Source organism: Aspergillus affinis (genome assembly GCF_023601865.1).
Source record: "Aspergillus affinis strain CMG 70 chromosome Unknown NODE_104_length_129409_cov_87_598545, whole genome shotgun sequence".
Classification (NCBI taxonomy): domain Eukaryota; kingdom Fungi; phylum Ascomycota; class Eurotiomycetes; order Eurotiales; family Aspergillaceae; genus Aspergillus; species Aspergillus affinis.
Genome location: NW_026515885.1, coordinates 112,320 through 129,409, shown reverse-complemented (window position 1 = coordinate 129,409; position 17,090 = coordinate 112,320). Strand labels below are relative to the sequence as shown.

Sequence of the window (17,090 nt, the reverse complement as noted above, 5' to 3'; positions counted from 1 at the left end):
CTTGTTTACACCTATGCATTCCTGATCCCTTGGTATGCCATTTGGAATGGTAGGCCAAGTCTAGGCCAAGCAAGGTGTTGTGCGGTATGTGGATTAGGTCAAGATACTCCACCTCTCTGGTCTGGTTGATAACATCGTTCCAACATTATGTTTTAAAAATTATCTTATCTTTCTAATTCTTGGTGAGGCGATCTACTCAACCTTCTTTCCAGTAACGGTTCCACGATCATTGTTATTTTAAACTCATTCAAATGGATCGACGGTGCAATTTTTCTTTTGGAGAGGTCACATTTACGACGACTATGGAGAATAGAGGCATGACAAACAAAGCTGGTATACTTTGGAAAGTTCGAAAACTGGATTTAGCGAGTAGAGTAGCGGTTTGTTTGACAAGCAGTCTGGCCCTCCTCAACTTTGAGCTAGGTAACTAGACCTTCATTGATGGAGGATCTCTAAATCGGCTCTACGAATGGGGCGATGAGATAACTAGCTTCTGCATTGCCCAAATGAAGGGTATGACGACCAACATTCTCAATGTCTTGTTGGTGGTTCAAGAACTCAAATTCCATCATGCTCATGTAATGGCCTGCTACCTTGAGCACGAGGGACTCTCCGGCCTCGAACGTCATTCCAGACGGCCAAATGGGTACTTCAAGCCGATATATCTGATTTGGTTTGACGGCTTTTTCCTTCTGATCGTGGGTATACCTTGGCCAAGCGTGGGGATCTGATGATGGAATGAGAGTGCCGGCGTGGGTGGCTCGAAGAACACCCGTAGGTCCAAGATATTTGAGGAAGCAGCTATTGGGAACCTCCTCGGCACTGGAATTTGGTGGCACAAGTTTATCAAGCGGAACATTCAAGTGTTGCAACAATTCGCCTTCGTTGTTCATCTTTCGCAACTGCACAAAGACGTCCAGATCTTGCGCAATTTCCGCCGAGATATGAAGGACAGCTTTGCTGTAACCTACTAACCAGGTCGGATTCTGGAACTTGTAGCTAAAAAGAAGCTCCTCAGGATTGTGATCAGGTTTGGTAGGCACGAGGTCGGACCGGTATGACAATTGAGATGAATTCACCGGTGGGTCAAGACAGAGCTCTCCAGAACCAGTGAGAAATAGCTTGGTATATCGAGTTTGCGGCACGGGATAGGAATTGAATGCGATGTTCTCAACCGGGCTCTGTAAATTCGCGTGGCAGTCAGTCAACCATTATTGTGGAAGGATCAAAGCAGCTCACGTCATTGAAAGGCAGCAACGAAACTCGGACTCGGGGGGTTGAGGGCCATCCGTTCCCGACATCTTTGGTGTAGAAATCCAAAAATCTGCGTAGATCTTTCGTACTTGCATCCGAATAGAGATCAGACCATTCCTGCTTGGGATGCACTCGTAGCCTAACAGAACCGGTTAGCAAAGATGCATGTATAACCAACCCAGGAACTGAATCCAAGCACACCTTACTCACCATTTCTCCTTGGACCCCAAGGAGTTAAATCCCCCAATGGAGCCACTGGTATGGAGTGAGGTTGAGTAGCTAGCGAGCACATAACATGGTGCGGTCACCCGCTCTAACTTCGCTACTTTGTCCTCCCAGTACCCATTGAAGAGTGGATACTGGGTCAACATTTTGGTAATTGCCTCCACCTTGCCCCTTCCAACCATGGACGACTCTAGGATTTTCCAGAACCGTTGGTAGGGATAGGGTACACCTCCACGAGCGAGAGTGTCTCGGTAAAAGTCACTGGCTCCCTCCCATGGTGCAAAGGCGGCCAGATGAGGAGGCTGTTCTGCAGCAATGAACCATTGGGACATGGCAAGCCAACTGTTGCCAGCAAGTGCCACCTTTCCATTGCACCATTCTAGCTGCGCCACGTATTCAATTGCATCGTATCCATCGCGGCCATCTTGGGATCCTAGCCACCTAGACGGTCTCCTATTAGTATATGGATTATCAAGCTTGCGGACAGGGCAATCGACATACGGGATATCGCCTTCCGAATTCCAACAGCCACGCAGGTCAAAGTTGACAATTGCATAATCATGTCCCACCCAGTCAGCTGGGTCCAATCCTTCAAACTTTTCATAGCCACTTAATCTTTCCTCGGGGACCCCAAATCGACCTTCAATCATGTGGAGTCCATGTGGCCCTGTAGGTTGGTAATATCATTAGTTCAAGGGTCTTCAGCTGAGATTCCTCAAATGACTCTTGCAACTCACCATTGCCACCTTTACCATACGGGCTCCATACCAGGATTGCCGTTACATTGGTTTTGCCCGTGGGCCGAAAGATATCACAGTAAAGCTTGGTGCCATCCCTCATAGGAACGGCCACATCTCGTTCAAAGAGAGTTTCCACCGGGAAGGCAGCATTTTTCTCGCTTTTCCTAAAGCCCTTGGGCAGTGTTATTGTTGAAGGATGAAAGGGGGCCGACTGGCTAGCAGCCTGATTCTCCGGCACAATAGTCGGGGTTAGGGCAACATCGAAAGAAGCAATTTGGCAGGACATTGTGGAATACAACTCTTGATTGATAGGGATATGAGTGAGTACTTGAGAGTGTTATTCGAACAGAGCACATATGCCTGCCTGTATTTATAATAGGCTGGTCATCCCGTGCAACATGAGTTGACTGGGTATGTGTGGAGAAACCGATTAGGATCCGAAAACAGGCCGGACAATTGAGCTTTCACATCCGCTCGGCACTTGCTCTCATCTTTGAGCAATAATGCGGGGTCAGTCGAACTGTAGAGCGGGCTGATTCCGCAACGGAGAGAACCTGGGGTAGAATCTATGCAAGTGCGGAATCGCCAAATGGGACCGATCGCTACTTCGGAGACAAGAGGGCGGTCACAGTCGGTCTATATATGAGATGCCTTAAACGGAGCAGCATTTATCGTGTCGCTCTTACTCGAAACATTCAACTTCGCAGTGCCCGCATTCTTGCACCCACGATGGCACTACCCATTCATGCTCCACTTCGACGTGTGGTCACTACGCACAATGGCCGCCAATCTTCAGTTCTGTCTGATACCTATCTGAGCCCCACTGATGGTTTCGCTGCCAAAGCGGCGACTATCTGGATCACACATCGGTATCCGGCTGAATTGAAGTCAGCCGATCCCAGTGATGACCTTCGAAGTAGACAGATGTACAGCAGGGGTTCACTGATTCGCGTGGTGGACTTCCCACCCAATTCGACTGGACACAACCACCGGACAATGTCTCTTGACTATGCGATTGTTCTGAGTGGTGAACTTGAAATGCTCCTCGACGATGGATCCAAGACTCGAGTCCAGGCTGGTGATGTCATTGTGCAGCAGGCGGTAGGTTGATTGCCGACATTTCATACATTTCGAAGGCACAAAACCTAATGCGCGATATAGACCATGCACCAGTGGAACAATCCAACTGAAAAACCTACACGTGTCATTTTCGTCCTACTCCCCTCTGAGCCCTTTGTTGTAGGAGATGCCCTTGGGGATGAGGGCATCCCAGAAGCTTTCAGAGTGACAGCGTGATTTGGGCTTTGGCTGCTTGATACTTATTGTTAAGAAATTGATTTGATTTCCTTTCGCCTCTCGGACGCCAAATTAAAGAAAGAAAAAGAAGATGCACTAGCCCTGTTCTCGTACGGAAAGACTCAGTTGTTCTACGGCAAAAACAGGGAGAAACTCCGTGACTATAGATGTGTAACGTGAACGGAAATCGAATATCTTCTTATCATCTAACCTAACGATTGCCTGCCACCTATGCTGTTTCACCATCTCATGTGCTGTGACACTTGAAACCTTCACACCAACATTCATTGAGTCCTAATCAGGCTCCGGTACCGAGCTTCCGATTCTCTTGAATTGCCCGGACGACCAGATCTCTAGTTATTGACAAATCAATTTCACTCTCTTTCCAAGCGAAATATCCAATAGCAAAATAACTTACGTATCCATATACGCGCGAATTTTCACAATCATATTCAGATCATTGAACTCACACACCCAAGTATACTCGTTCGAGAAGACGAGGCCACTTTTACACTTGGTGTCCACGGCCTTCATCTCGACCGCCGCCTGGCGACCATCGCAGACGATGTTTTCAATTTGAAGTTTCAAGGGGCTCGCCCAGGTGGAGCTGAGAGCCTTGGTTCCTTCTTGAAACTCGGCTTTGGAATGGTAATGGCCGGCGATGGGGCAGAACGTGCCTACATGAGTGAACTAAGCAATAGCACATGATCTTGGCACCGGCAATTCCTGTTACCTTTTACCTGCCAATCTACATCGTCAGAAACACTCTCAAAGAAGGCCGCGGCATTTCCCTCTCCGAAAGGGGCGAAAATTTGTCTGACTTGCTCCGTGGTAGGCATCTTAGCGTAGTAAAAGGGCCTTGCAAAACAACTAAGACTTCGGTGTGGCAAAGAGGAAGTGAGTGGGCTTTCAATAAAGCAAACACCTTATACATAGAGCCATTAGAAGGTGGGCCGACACCAATAGATAACTCCCCACCTGCGGAAATAGTTGCGCGAGTTGCCCACCGGAGCCGGCCCCGTTTCAACCGTGCTTCGGTTACGTGTGGGGAGCCCGAAAACCGAAACCTCCTCTCACCAGAACACAGCTAGTCCTGTTAAAGTAGCGTCGAATCCCGACAATACGTACCATACATAAATTGGAACGTTTAAGAACTCTGTCGGATAATTAACCTGGTTTGCAAGCAATCAAAATAATGGGTCTACAAGTGATTGTTGTTGGTGCAGGCTTGGCTGGCCTCGCAGCTGCAATTGCTCTTCATCGTGCGGGCCACGACGTGAAGGTACGTATGAGCCGAGCTGGCTTAGCATTTTCATCAAGCAAATATACTTATACGTATTATCCAATTTAGGTTATCGAACAATCGGGCTTCCACAACGAAGTGGGAGCTGCGATTCACGTCGCCCCCAATGCTACCCGCGTTTTGAAGGACCTTGGCTGTGATTTCAATAGCCTCCATCCCGTTCAATGCAATCGCTTGCAAGTCTGGAGCCCGAATGCCGAGCTTCTCTGGACCCCCGTGGTGCGTTATTCGTCATAGAACTGGAAAACATGGCCCAAAGCGCGCGTCAGATTCTAACGATCCGTGTCATGCATAGGTTACAGAAGACCTACAGAAGTCGCTCGGGACTACCGATGAGTGGGTTCTTACCCATCGCGTCGACCTTCACAACACTTTGCGTGAAGCCGCCGCTCAAACAGTCAGTGGCCGAAAAATCTATATATGCCTTTCGTCGCGCGTCGCATCAGTGGTAAGGATACATACCCCAATGTAGCCAGGCTTACCAATCCTCCACTAATCCCTCCCATTTGCTTCGCGCAGGACGCTGAGGCTGGTACCATCACACTCGAGAATGGGACTGTATACACAGGCGATCTGATTGTCGGAGCCGATGGAATCCATGTAAGAAGCCCCCCTGTCACTGCTACAGACAAGATCGTTGCTCATGCAGTATTGTGATAGTCTCGAGCTGTGAAAGCAATTGTGGGTGAAACGCAAGGAAAGGAGAGCACCGGCCAGAACTGCTTCCGATTCCTCGTTCCGGTGGCAAAGGCACAGGCCAATCCGTTGACAGCTGCACTCCTGGCGAAGACTGGGCTAGATGGCGTTCACGCCATCACCGCTCCGGATCGCCGCCTGGTTGTCTACCCTTGTCGTTCCGGCGAACTTCTTAACATTGTGGCAATTCATCCAGCGGAAACTGAGGAGCCGAAGGAAGCTTCTTGGTTGGAATCCGGTAATCTCGACCACCTGGTCGAAACGTACTCGTCCTTTGGCCCCGAGTGTCAAGAGCTTTGTCGCATGGCTGAGGATCTTAAGCTTTGGAGCTTAGCGTCGCGCACTCCGCCGCAGACTTTCTTCAAGGGCAAACTTGCCTTGGTCGGCGATGCAGCGCATCCGACACTTCCGCGTAAGTTTTACCATGTCACTTCGTCGGGCTCTTTCGTTTATTGATTCATCCCGACTAGACCAGGGTCAAGGCGGCGCGCAGGCGTTTGAGGACGGGGCCGCTTTGGGTGGTGTGTTTCCAGCAGATACCACACCTGATCAAGTGCCCCAGCGCTTGGCGTTGTATAATCAGGTCCGCTACGACCGAGCAGTGACTGTGATGATGATGTCGAAAACCCATGATGAGCGACGAGCGGAGATGCTGGCCGAGCTCCGAGAATACGTCCCTAATGCGGAGTTACCCGCAAACATGTTTTCATTCACCTGGCCATCCCGCCCCGCTGAGGATGCCAGGCGTCTGCTGGCCGAGCAAACTGTCTAGAATGCGCTTGGCTGCCCCTGTCTTTTCCGGAACAGTGGCATTTTCTGTTTCTGTTTCTTTTTGACCTCAGGGCACTGACGTATCGAGCCAATCCATCCAAATAGATCTTCCTACGTAGCTTCTCACAGCGAGCTTTATCATATCTAGGTTTCGGTGTGGTCGCAGGAGCAGTGTCTGAACCAAGGTAGATTCCCTTGCGCTCCAGATCCGAATTTTATTACTTTTCGATTCGGAGACTGATTGGAAATCAGTTCGAAATTCATCTTGTATGCATATATATACCGTCTTGTGTTCCGACGAGAACTAGAGTCATTTATCTTCCTCTGAACTACAACAATAACATTAGTGAAGGGAAAAAAAGAAGAGCGATCAACACTTAGCAATTTCTGTGATGATGTCCAACAAGATACTTTAAATTCATTATTGTGTATTGTTGAGGCTTTGTGGTACCCGAGATGTGGGCAGCCGATATGATCAAAGGCGCTAGTGCAGAATTCAGTGATCCCGTGACTTGGTCCACGGCGCTCATTGCCAACATTTTGTGGAGAGGGCGGAACTTCCCAAAAGGCAGGTTACTCCAACTTGACCTTCTGTCCTATTCCGGCATGTCGCCCTGTCATGGTGAGCAAAGTTGCAAACACCAGCCATGCAAGCCGGTCTATTTCATTGTGAGCACTGCAGCGGTTCATTCAACCGACGGGAACATTATCAGCGACACCTTCTTACCCACACAAAAGAACGACCATTTGTGAGTTCCACGCCATTTGCCCCGGTGGGCCCTTTGTTATCTTGCTTCTATCGGAAGTAGCTCACCACCCATAGTCGTGCGCAGAATGCGGCCACTGTTTTGCCCGAGTGTACGTTGATTTATCATGCCAGATTCGCACTGTGTTCACTTCCGAAGCAATGTTGACAGTACCCGTAGGGACGCCTTGACTCGACATTACGCCCTCGTGCATACCCAGACCCATGCTGGGGGTGAAGCAGAACGACGACGCGTGGCCCAGGCCTGCAAACCGTGCAACTTAGCAAAACTTCGATGTGATGGGCAACGACCCTGCGGCCGCTGCCGCCGATGCGGCGATCAATGCTATTACGAAGAACGCCAGAAGCGCCGAACCACGGCGCGTCCCTCATCTTCCTCCCTCCCACAAAGTAAACGGCATCAAGCGCAAGCGCCCAGTCTCGGCAACGAGATACAGTCGCCTTCCTCAATCCAAAGGGACCAGTTTCAGAATCCGGATACATACACGACTTGCATCACAGACAATGAAGTGATGACTGGCATGAACGTGGAACGTCACTCACTGTCTCAATGCTCAACCGGCTTGCCAGACCCAAACAGCTTCCTTAAGGATCGGCTTGACGAAGCGACTACTCAGAATACAGCGCTCAACGATGAGCAACCCCCGGAGCCTCGCCCTCCGAGATGGGAAACTTTGCTCGGTGTCGAGGACTTGGATATCGGGGCGGGCTTGGATGCTACTATATGGTCGGACGTCTTAGATTCTCATTCATCCTTGCGCTTCGATAATATCTGGCTGGCTTCAACCCAGCCCCCGATGATGCCAGATATTGAAGCAGGTCCTTCTCAGATGCCCACTCCCCTTACACCCACAACTCTAGCCGCAATTTACAATCGAGGGTGCTCACCTAGACCCGTCGACCCAGAGGCCATTGAGCCCCGTCAATACCACCCCACGGTAATTGATATCGACGCGCAGTTGGCGTTCCCGGACCTACAGCAGACCAGCACGGTACATATTGACTTCGAGGATCTAGCCCATGTCCAGGAAACACAACAGGATGTCGTCGATCAGGTGACCAAACTAGCAGCGGACTTGGAGTCAAAACCACTGTTTCCGCCCTTTCGGGCGCTCAGAATTCCGCCTGCTTCAATTCTCAACGCGTGGACACAGCTCTATTTCGAGCATTTCCACCCTATCTTCCCAATTCTTCACAAAGCCTCGTTTGGATACCCTGATACCCATTGGCTTTTGGTCTTCACCGTCAGCGCTATCGGTGCCCAGTTTTCTCGGATTTCTCACGCACAGACGTGCTCGAGAGCCATGCATGAGATGATTCGTCGACAATCGATGTATCTAGTAAGTTCTAGGCGCTCTCCCCAAGACATGTCCTCAGAGAGTCCGCCATTATCTATGTTCAATTGTAACCCTCCTTAGTGCGAGAATCAAAACAAGAATGGCCGAGAGATATGGCTTACGCAGGTGATTTTACTCAATCATATTGGTTTGAGATACTCTGGAGAGCGAAGAGCTCTAGAAATCGCAGAGCTCTTGCAGGCACTCCCAGTTACTTTAGCCCGGCGCAAGCAACTTTTCACGAATATTTTGTCGACAAGAAAATTATCAGAGCTAGATCTCTCTCTCCGCCAGAAATGGCAGATATGGAATCTCGATGACGAACGCAGGCGCGTTGGGTTCGCCATATGGGTCAGTCTACAGATGATGTTCGGTCTACATCAGCTACAGCCAAATACTCACAGTTTAACCAGCTTGTTGATTCATTTTTTCAAAGCCATTTTGATCTCACGCCAGTCTTGTCGGTTGGAGAACTTAATAATTTTCTTCCCCGTGGTGAGGACCGTTGGTCTGCTATGAGCGCTGGGGGCTGGGCCAGCTATTCTACCCACTTTGGTTCGTTTGCCATCCCTGTTCTTCGTCGTCCGTCAAGTCATCATGAAACCGTATCTCACGTTTGTCTAGAATCGGAAGGTCACCTCACACTTCAGCAGGTTATCGCGGATGGTACCTGGGTAGCCGCTTGGAATACGACCGGTGTGATCGGCAAGCAGGTGCTTCTTCAGCTGTTAATGAACATTGTATCCTACAATACGGAACACGTATTATCATGCCAGGCTCGATCAACCTTGACTCAATCTGATGCCGAGGGGCTACTTAAGCACTTTTTGGCAGCATTAGAGGACGAAGAAGTGTCAGGGACCTCAGCGGCGGAGCAAAAGGCCTGCAGCACCTACAGGCTCATGATATTCTCTACTTTAATGTCTCGCAATTCCCCTCGATTCTCGCTCCTTGCTACGAGCATGCGTATCCGATATCAGCATTGCGATGATAACGAACTTGGTGAACTGGCCAAAGAATGGAATAAAGCACCACAGGAGCGTCGACGAGCCGCATTACATGCTGCGCAGGTCATTGAATCCGTACGTAGCCAGTATTGTGCGCATTTTTCCACTCCAGTGCTGTTGTTTCGCGCCACTTTGACGCTGTGGCTCTATACTATCCTCGATCGTACATCGTCAGACCAACAGGATACAGCTGCGTCATCAGTGGTTTTGGGCGGTTCAGTCATGTGCGATTCAACTCAAGAGCGTTGGGTGGAATCCGGGAACGGTCGTGTCAAGCTGAAAGGAGTCGGGAATATCTCTGCTCCAGATGGCCGTAAGCGACTGTTAGATGAGTCAATTTCAGTCATGCACACCCTCCGCTCATGGGGCATCAGCACAATATATGGACAATTATTGTGTCAATTACGAGAAGCTTAGCAAAAACACATTGCGCTATGCTGCACAGCCGATGATTTAAGACTCATATCCAAACCAAACTATTGACACTTGTGCCAAGCACTCCTGTTACGACCGTTAAAGCTTAAGGTTCAAGAGAACGTATTGGTTTCGGAAAGAATATAGCTCATTAGTGTAGATGTCAAATGAAACGTGTTTCTGCTATGATACGGGACAGCTTGCCCGTGTGGTACCGAAAAGTCCTAATAATGCATATCAGCAACAATGGTATATATACATCGGATGTTCGAGGTCCGTCAAACAGATTGACAATGAAACGACCATCACAAGAGATTAAATCTGCGTGTTTAGAATAGTTCAAATCAGAATGAGTCATGGACTTTTCAGGCATAGAGCTTCAGAAGAATTGGTAAAGCTGATTTATTGATTATGCCGTTGAGGTCATTTGGTGGGTCTGTTCCAAAACTCGGCTCTCCACATCGGCTCTCCACATTGGGTTACTATGAACTTGATCGTCAAAGGAATTACTATTTATGTATTGCGAACGTCTCAAACCTAAATTGAGAGGCGATTGCCGGGACTAGTATGACCTAAAATTGAGTTCTCACGATTGAACAGGTATTGATCAACCCGTGCTGGGTTGTATGAAGGCGTGTAGAAGGATGACTCCTGGTCTGTGTCGTCGGCCCTACACTGTCTCACTGTTTTCTTCTTAACAAGGAAGTCTAGAGTTATGGATACGTAGCTATTACTTTTACCGTCCTACACTTGGTTGATTGGTTGGTTGTCATCTATCCTGATCCCTCGCAAAGAAGGATATGCAGGCTATCTCAACTATATCTATCCCCTGTACGTACATGTAGAGTGTGCCACTTCCCGAAAACAAACTTAAGTGTCTCATCAAAATCTGCCGTGGCCTTTAGCTGCCCCTGTGGCGCGCGACTTCGGAACCGTTGTGATACTTAGCAAGCCAATACCGCCACTCCGCAACAATTAAGATTTTTCAGTCTATTTACTGTAATGCTATCCACCTACGCTATTAGAATTTTGCACCCTTTATGTATTAGTTTCCTTGGTTCAGTAGAAATCACCTGAGATAACAAAGACAAAAGGCCTCTAAGCAGATACGCTCTCTAATATACTCAGACTCGCCGTAACCCTGTTGCAAGACAACATCGGAATCTTCGATTGGTTCCTTCGGCACAAGCAATCCTATCTGTCTCGTCCATGCCTCCACCGTGCTCACGGAGGATATAAAGTGGATATGCGCATTGTGCCGGCTTTGCAGACTGAAATCGATAAAATTGCGCACTCCATTGATGTGTGTCTCGAAAGATTCCACCGATTGGTAAAAACTAACCTTCCAGGCGTTGTAGATTACAGTATCTGCCAGGCCGGCCATCTCCTCGTATTTCGCCCGTTCCAGATCGAACTGAGGTTTGCCCAGTAAAACTTGGAGAAACTCAATTTTAGCTCACTCATCCGGTTGACACACCAAGACCCTTCTTGCTGAAAGAATTATTCTGGCGAGTTTCGGCATCCGAGCGGTTGAGACGGTAGACTTTTGCAATCGTTAGTCTTAATAAGATCATGCAGAAGGTATTTTCCCAGAGATCCAGTAGAGCCAGTCAAAACCACGACAGAGGGGGTTTCAGTTTGGCTTGGAATGTCACGGACGGTGACCAGCCCCCGATGACCTTCCTTCGTGATACCCTATGACCTAACTACCCGATCGGGACCAGCTCCTGAATAGCTTCACAACCTAGCTTAGTTTCTTCGTTGAATGCATACCCTACATTCTCGCGATTCCTTATCGCCAGCGTAGCCGTTCGTCACATGAAAGTTGTTTGTCACAGTTTACAATGAGACTGGCGGTGTATTTTTTGGATCAACTGATGGATCTTTTCATTGCGAGGGATGTTATTATCAATCGTGCCTTCCAGTATTTCCTGGATGAATCGAGCCAGATCCTCTACCGTTTGGGTTTGCGTGGACGACTTGGGGGGTGATCGTCCCCTCCTTCGTCTCTAGCCGATGCTGTTGAAGTCCTCGCTGCAAGATTTTGGCAATTTGAATCGTCGTGAGAGAATCGAGTCCAGCATTGTGAATATTCTGATCATTGAGGAAACAAGATTTACCAGATTTCCGAGAAACTGTTTGATGAACATAATTCACGATGCTCGAGCGATCTGTAGTTTCAGGGAATGGCACATTCAGGTCAAAAGCCAGATCGGCATCATAATCCCGGAGTATAGCTTGCCGCTGCACTGTACCCTTTGCAGTCGTTTTGAAGGGCTTGATATTTGAGGCAAGTCCAATCCTCTATTTCAGGATTCGCCCATGGGCGGCGACAGCACGATTATCTTCTTGAACTGTCGGCCAAACTTCCTCGATAAAAGTATTGTGAGACATTTCCGGACCGTCAGTAATTAGTTGAATAAGCAAGCCAGCCTGAAACCTAGATTGATCGATAACCACGGCTTTCAAGACAAGAGGATGTCCCTCGATAGTTTTCTCCATATTCACTGGGTTGAATTTCTCTTCATTGCTGAGAACGATCACATCGTCAAATCTTCCATGGAACTTCCATAAGTGAGGATTCGTAGGATGTCTCGTGTACAGATCGTTAGTTCTGTACACATCCTGGTCGGGGAAGGTATGAAAAATGGCTTGAACATTGCGTGAGTGTTCTCTACGAGTGAATTCCATCTCAAACAAGTCGTCTCCTCGAGCTTGCATTTCAATTCCATAAGATGGTTTATTCAAAGTAGGCCCGATCTTCTTTGCTTTCTAGCACCAACGCTGGAAGCCAACCCATTTTTGAGGATCCGATAACAGATACGACCTGTACATGCTGGCGTAGGCGATGACCCGAATCAAGCGCCAATGGCGCAACCCCGAAGAATACACTCCGGAGTGTCCCGAGAGACTTAAGCGCCTTTTCTGAATGGCTCATGTCCTCCAAGACTGATGGCGGGAAAAATCCAGCTGTCGGACTAGTTTATTCAATAAGTTCAACTAAATGGTCTACTGAGAGTGGTTTCTCGGGGCCAATCGAGACAGGGACATTGTGGAAGATATTGACATAACGAATGAGATAAGGCCCATTAAATGGAAGAAAGAGGTTGTTGCAAGAACGATCTCCTTCTGACCATAGTTGTAGAACGCGGCTGGTTGTCGAGACTTGGGCCAGGGTAGTCGCGAGAACTCGTCGTTGCACTGGAAGAATCCGTTGGTCAGGGGTACAAGCTTTGGCATGCCTAATTATTTTGGAAAATCTCCACATTCGGGCACAGTTCTTGGATTTCGAGGACTCGAGTGCGCCGCTCTTCGCTAAAGAAGATCTTTGGTGAAGTAAGCTGCTTTAAGCAGGTGAACATGAGCATCATCAGAGTTTCTTGTAGAAGGTAAAATGCCTATATGTACAACGGTTCAGCCAGGTTGACATCAGTATTTACGTCAACTTTTACACACCTTATAGCCCAATTTCTGACACGCGAGGACGAACACGTAGTATCGGACATCGTTTATCCCGATATAAGCCAGCCTCTCCTGGGAGATTGCCGGTCCAATGGCCTTTTCAATCCACCAGCAAAGAGGAGTGACGACATGAGCCAATTCCTTCATCGTCGGATTCTGGAAGCCATCGGATACGTTCAGGTCCCGTAGAATGACTGCAAACAGTCTCTCTGGCTCACGCTGAGCGGCATAATCTACAACTCTCGACAGAAGTCTTCTTCCCGTGGGCTCCATGACTTTCCTTGTTATGAAGAGCTTTGTAAAGAATAATTCAGGCACGTTAGAAGAAGACAGAGGCACTCGAAAGTTTTCCGGTCGAGGATTCAAGCTTTTTATAGCTGTCGTTTGTTTTGCTTGATCATCAAGCAAGATCTGAGATCAACGCGTTTCTTTCCCGATCTGGACTACTCGAAGCCCATCGGTAAGACTGAGGAAGATCTTACCTTCATAATCCACTATCCAGCCTTTATCGGGACCCACTCATGTCACTATGCTTGATTTCAATGGCATAAGGTTGGCATGCACAGGATGGAAACTCGGAAAGCTAACGACATGATCTATACATAGTATCGCTGACGGTATTCCGAGATGACCCGAGTACCGCCACGAGCCCAGGTAATTGTACCAACCATGTCATTATGGCCACGTTTGATTGAATCATTTTATGTCTGGGGTCTTCAAGTGTAGGCTCTTCTTGCTCGGAGGAGAGATTGGTAATCTGGACAGAGGAAGCGCATATCCTAATGAAGTATAAGAGACTTTGCACCAGCTAAAAGAAACAAAAACTACTGGTGAGCGTTGGTCCTTAAGCATGCCAGTTATATACCGCTCTAAACACCATGCAGACAACACAGTCCCTGATTCACTCTCTATAAGCACACAATCAGATGGAATACATGGGACAAGATATCTACCCCGCCGTCAGAGTCTCACATCCATCTGATTAATGACCCTATCATATTGGACTTCTTTCTGTTTTAATTAAAACTTTAATGGATTCCCTCAAGCATAGCTGATATGCGAGCAGAATTCCCGTCGAATTTACTCTTTATCCAGAAGATCCTCCACATCAATATGCAAGTATATTCTGGACAATGTTTGAGGTATCAATTATTTTCTGAGCTCGATTGCTCTTACTACCGTCTGGTCATCAAGATCTCTCTTTTTGTTTCTGATCTCCATGGCTGACTCTAATACAAATACTTTGCCTGTTTTTACGTGAGTACATTGATTATGTTCATGGACCAAAAACTAATATTTAAAAGGGTAGTTCATAAACAGTGGATTGCCTCGAGGTCTTTCTTATTGTATATATAATTTCGATAAAGCAGATCGTATTACTCATAACGAGTTGTATAGCATCGGCCATTCCTAGCACCCATTTAATAGATATATGAATCAATCCCGCAACTACCTCGAAAGCCCACGCACACCATTTCACATAACATGGTGTACTATACCCCCAAAACCATCGAAACTAATAAACTATAACAGCCTTTCTGTTCTCTTTCGTAGCCAAGGGCCCGCAAAATAAAGTGGCAAACCTAAAGCAATCACGATCCACTGGATGCCCGCGAATTCATAAAACATCTTATCGACTCCTTCGCGCGCCATCCAGGATACCGACCCTTTCGATAATCCAAATGCCACGACGTTCTTACTAGCGTTGACCAAAACCAATGCCTCGCCACTTGTGTGCGGATATGAATCCACTACATATGAGAGCATCACGGAAGGCACGAGCGTCAGGCCCGCAGCTGCCATCGCCTGACCGACCGCTGGTACAGCGTAGTGCATGTGTTTGGAAATAGTATATCCGAAAACAATGAGTCCGATGGGACTGATGATGAAGGGAACGATCAGGGCGGGAATACGGTGTTCGGGTTTATGGATGTCGTTGTTGCGGTTGCGCATCCATTGCGAGAGGTAGTCGGTTAACGGGCCAGCGATAGGAAAGACGATCAAGATACCGATGAAGCTACTGAGCGCGAACAAACCCAGAGCAGAAGAAGAAAAGAGATACGGAGGCGGCGAAAGAAGCGACGGACAGAGTGTTGATATGGACACGACCCTACACTCCTTGTCAGACAATATGTCATCCTAAGGTGTAAACAAGCCACTTACGCTCCCAGGATAACCCCATACATTCCCGACGCCAGCAGCACCCCAGGAACCAGAAGCATCGGTGCCGGCAGACAGAATTGATACAAGAAATGCTTAAGGGGCCCCTTCTGATGCGCTTCTTTGGATAGACGAACAATAAACAGTCTCTTCCAGTAGGTAGCGTAGTCAAAAGAGGGACGGTCGGCGGGGATGCTGGCGGTCTCGACATGGGTATGTGCATCTTTCTTGAGATCAGTCGGCGGTTCCTCCTCGTTACGCTCGTACGTGGTCTCAGGTAGCAAGAAAAAGGTCGTGACAAGGTTAACGGCGGCAAGGATTAAACAGAGGATGAAAAACCAGCGCCATCCTCGAGCAGCAACAAGATATCCTGCTATCACGGGTCCGATCTGAGATCCACCGGAGAGGAACAGGGCATAGGTGGCCATGGCACTGGCATAATCCCGCTCGTGAAACAAGTCTTCGATTGAGAACGATTAGTTGAGGTTACTCATTTCCGGACGAGAGCATATACCGGCGAGAATACTTGGTCCGATCGACTCGATAGATCCCAACCCTGCAAGACCAAGTCGTCAGCTATTTTATCCCAGATATTGAGACATGACCAACGATCTGGAAGCCAGGTAACTCACCAAAACTCGCAAAAACTCTTGCACCCATCAAACTATCGTAGTCCTTCGCCACGGCAGTCCAAATAATCCCTCCTAGAAACATGGCCATCGAAATCAAAACCACCGGGCGTTTACCAATACATAAGGCCAGCGGCATCCAGAACAGATTGGACAATCCCATGGCCAGAACAGACCAACTGATGAGATCAGCCAGCTTCTGATAGGGAACTCGAAGGTCTGCAGCGAGGGATCCGAATCCAGTTGCGATACCAGACTAGACATGTTAGGGGAATTCATCCGAACACCACAGCTAAAGACTCACCGAGTACATATTGCCCATGAAGACAAAAACATTAACAGTCAGGAGTGCAGCATACCGCACCCGGCGTGGGAAAAGCTATTGCAGTCAGCTTTCCTCCCATCTTTTCTCACACTCAAGGTTCACATACTCGAGGATCCATCGTATCCGTCATATTAGCTGACTGAGTCTCGGTCGTGTCTTTACTAAACCCGACGCTCCAGAGGTGACGAGGACAACAAGCGATATAACAGGTCTCCCTCTCCTTCGGGACCAACAGCACTGAACCCTAGATTACGAAGCATCTTCCCCAGGAAATGATCATCCGAGCGGGGGAAACGCCACAGGGTCGAGCAATGATGCTATTTGATTCGTATCACGGTATGTGGCCCTCTGACATGCCGATCGATTCGGGACCACATACGGCTCCCCAGTCGAATAAATTGGCGATTCGCACGGACACAGGCTGATCTGCTAGTTGCAGTTGAGAGCAGTGCTATAAAGTTACTGTGATGCGACACTCAACATCATGGAGGCGGAGTAAGGTGTGGTGAAACTGGGAGTCTCGGGTTTGGATCTGGTTGTTGAGTTGGTTTATAGAGCGGCAGTCACAAATCTGCGGGTATCATTATCCTACGACATAGGATTGACTTGAAGTTCTTTGAAAAATCGCTAAGGGAAAAAAATAAATAAAACAGAATAAAAAGCGGCCTCAAGCCTTCAAGCTTCGAGATAATATCAAGCACTCAG

General features: G+C 48.2%; 7 protein-coding genes across 7 annotated transcripts; 3 read left to right on the top strand and 4 right to left on the bottom strand.

Annotated features, from left to right (window-relative positions):
- Positions 1–452: 452 nt before the first annotated feature.
- KD926_000194 (alpha/beta-hydrolase) lies at positions 453–2,505 on the bottom strand (the record flags this gene model as incomplete). The annotated part of the gene is made up of 5 exons (XM_053104127.1): positions 453–1,181; positions 1,240–1,393; positions 1,465–1,920; positions 1,981–2,146; positions 2,217–2,505. The coding sequence occupies 5 exons, from the start codon at positions 2,503–2,505 to the stop codon at positions 453–455; spliced, it is 1,794 nt and encodes a 597-aa protein (XP_052952613.1).
- A 443-nt stretch (positions 2,506–2,948) lies between these two features.
- KD926_000193 (cupin domain-containing protein) lies at positions 2,949–3,515 on the top strand (the record flags this gene model as incomplete). The annotated part of the gene is made up of 2 exons (XM_053104125.1): positions 2,949–3,320; positions 3,381–3,515. 2 exons carry the CDS (start codon positions 2,949–2,951, stop codon positions 3,513–3,515), a joined length of 507 nt encoding a protein of 168 aa, XP_052952612.1.
- Positions 3,516–3,813: 298 nt separating this feature from the next.
- On the bottom strand, positions 3,814–4,354 carry KD926_000192 (nuclear transport factor 2 family protein; the record flags this gene model as incomplete). Its single annotated transcript, XM_053104124.1, has 3 exons — positions 3,814–3,868; positions 3,934–4,205; positions 4,256–4,354. The coding sequence occupies 3 exons, from the start codon at positions 4,352–4,354 to the stop codon at positions 3,814–3,816; spliced, it is 426 nt and encodes a 141-aa protein (XP_052952611.1).
- Positions 4,355–4,710: 356 nt separating this feature from the next.
- Positions 4,711–6,286, top strand: KD926_000191 (putative salicylate hydroxylase; the record flags this gene model as incomplete). Its single annotated transcript, XM_053104123.1, has 6 exons — positions 4,711–4,797; positions 4,867–5,037; positions 5,114–5,215; positions 5,338–5,418; positions 5,479–5,926; positions 5,985–6,286. 6 exons carry the CDS (start codon positions 4,711–4,713, stop codon positions 6,284–6,286), a joined length of 1,191 nt encoding a protein of 396 aa, XP_052952610.1.
- A 455-nt stretch (positions 6,287–6,741) lies between these two features.
- KD926_000190 (uncharacterized protein) lies at positions 6,742–9,812 on the top strand (the record flags this gene model as incomplete). Its single annotated transcript, XM_053104122.1, has 4 exons — positions 6,742–7,034; positions 7,212–8,391; positions 8,470–8,739; positions 8,802–9,812. The coding sequence occupies 4 exons, from the start codon at positions 6,742–6,744 to the stop codon at positions 9,810–9,812; spliced, it is 2,754 nt and encodes a 917-aa protein (XP_052952609.1).
- A 1,066-nt stretch (positions 9,813–10,878) lies between these two features.
- On the bottom strand, positions 10,879–13,544 carry KD926_000189 (NRPS-like enzyme; the record flags this gene model as incomplete). The annotated part of the gene is made up of 6 exons (XM_053104121.1): positions 10,879–11,243; positions 11,287–11,352; positions 11,768–12,058; positions 12,944–13,010; positions 13,076–13,207; positions 13,266–13,544. 6 exons carry the CDS (start codon positions 13,542–13,544, stop codon positions 10,879–10,881), a joined length of 1,200 nt encoding a protein of 399 aa, XP_052952608.1.
- Positions 13,545–14,795: 1,251 nt separating this feature from the next.
- KD926_000188 (putative MFS transporter) lies at positions 14,796–16,515 on the bottom strand (the record flags this gene model as incomplete). Its single annotated transcript, XM_053104120.1, has 6 exons — positions 14,796–15,381; positions 15,435–15,891; positions 15,946–15,987; positions 16,064–16,316; positions 16,365–16,439; positions 16,492–16,515. 6 exons carry the CDS (start codon positions 16,513–16,515, stop codon positions 14,796–14,798), a joined length of 1,437 nt encoding a protein of 478 aa, XP_052952607.1.
- Positions 16,516–17,090: the final 575 nt, after the last annotated feature.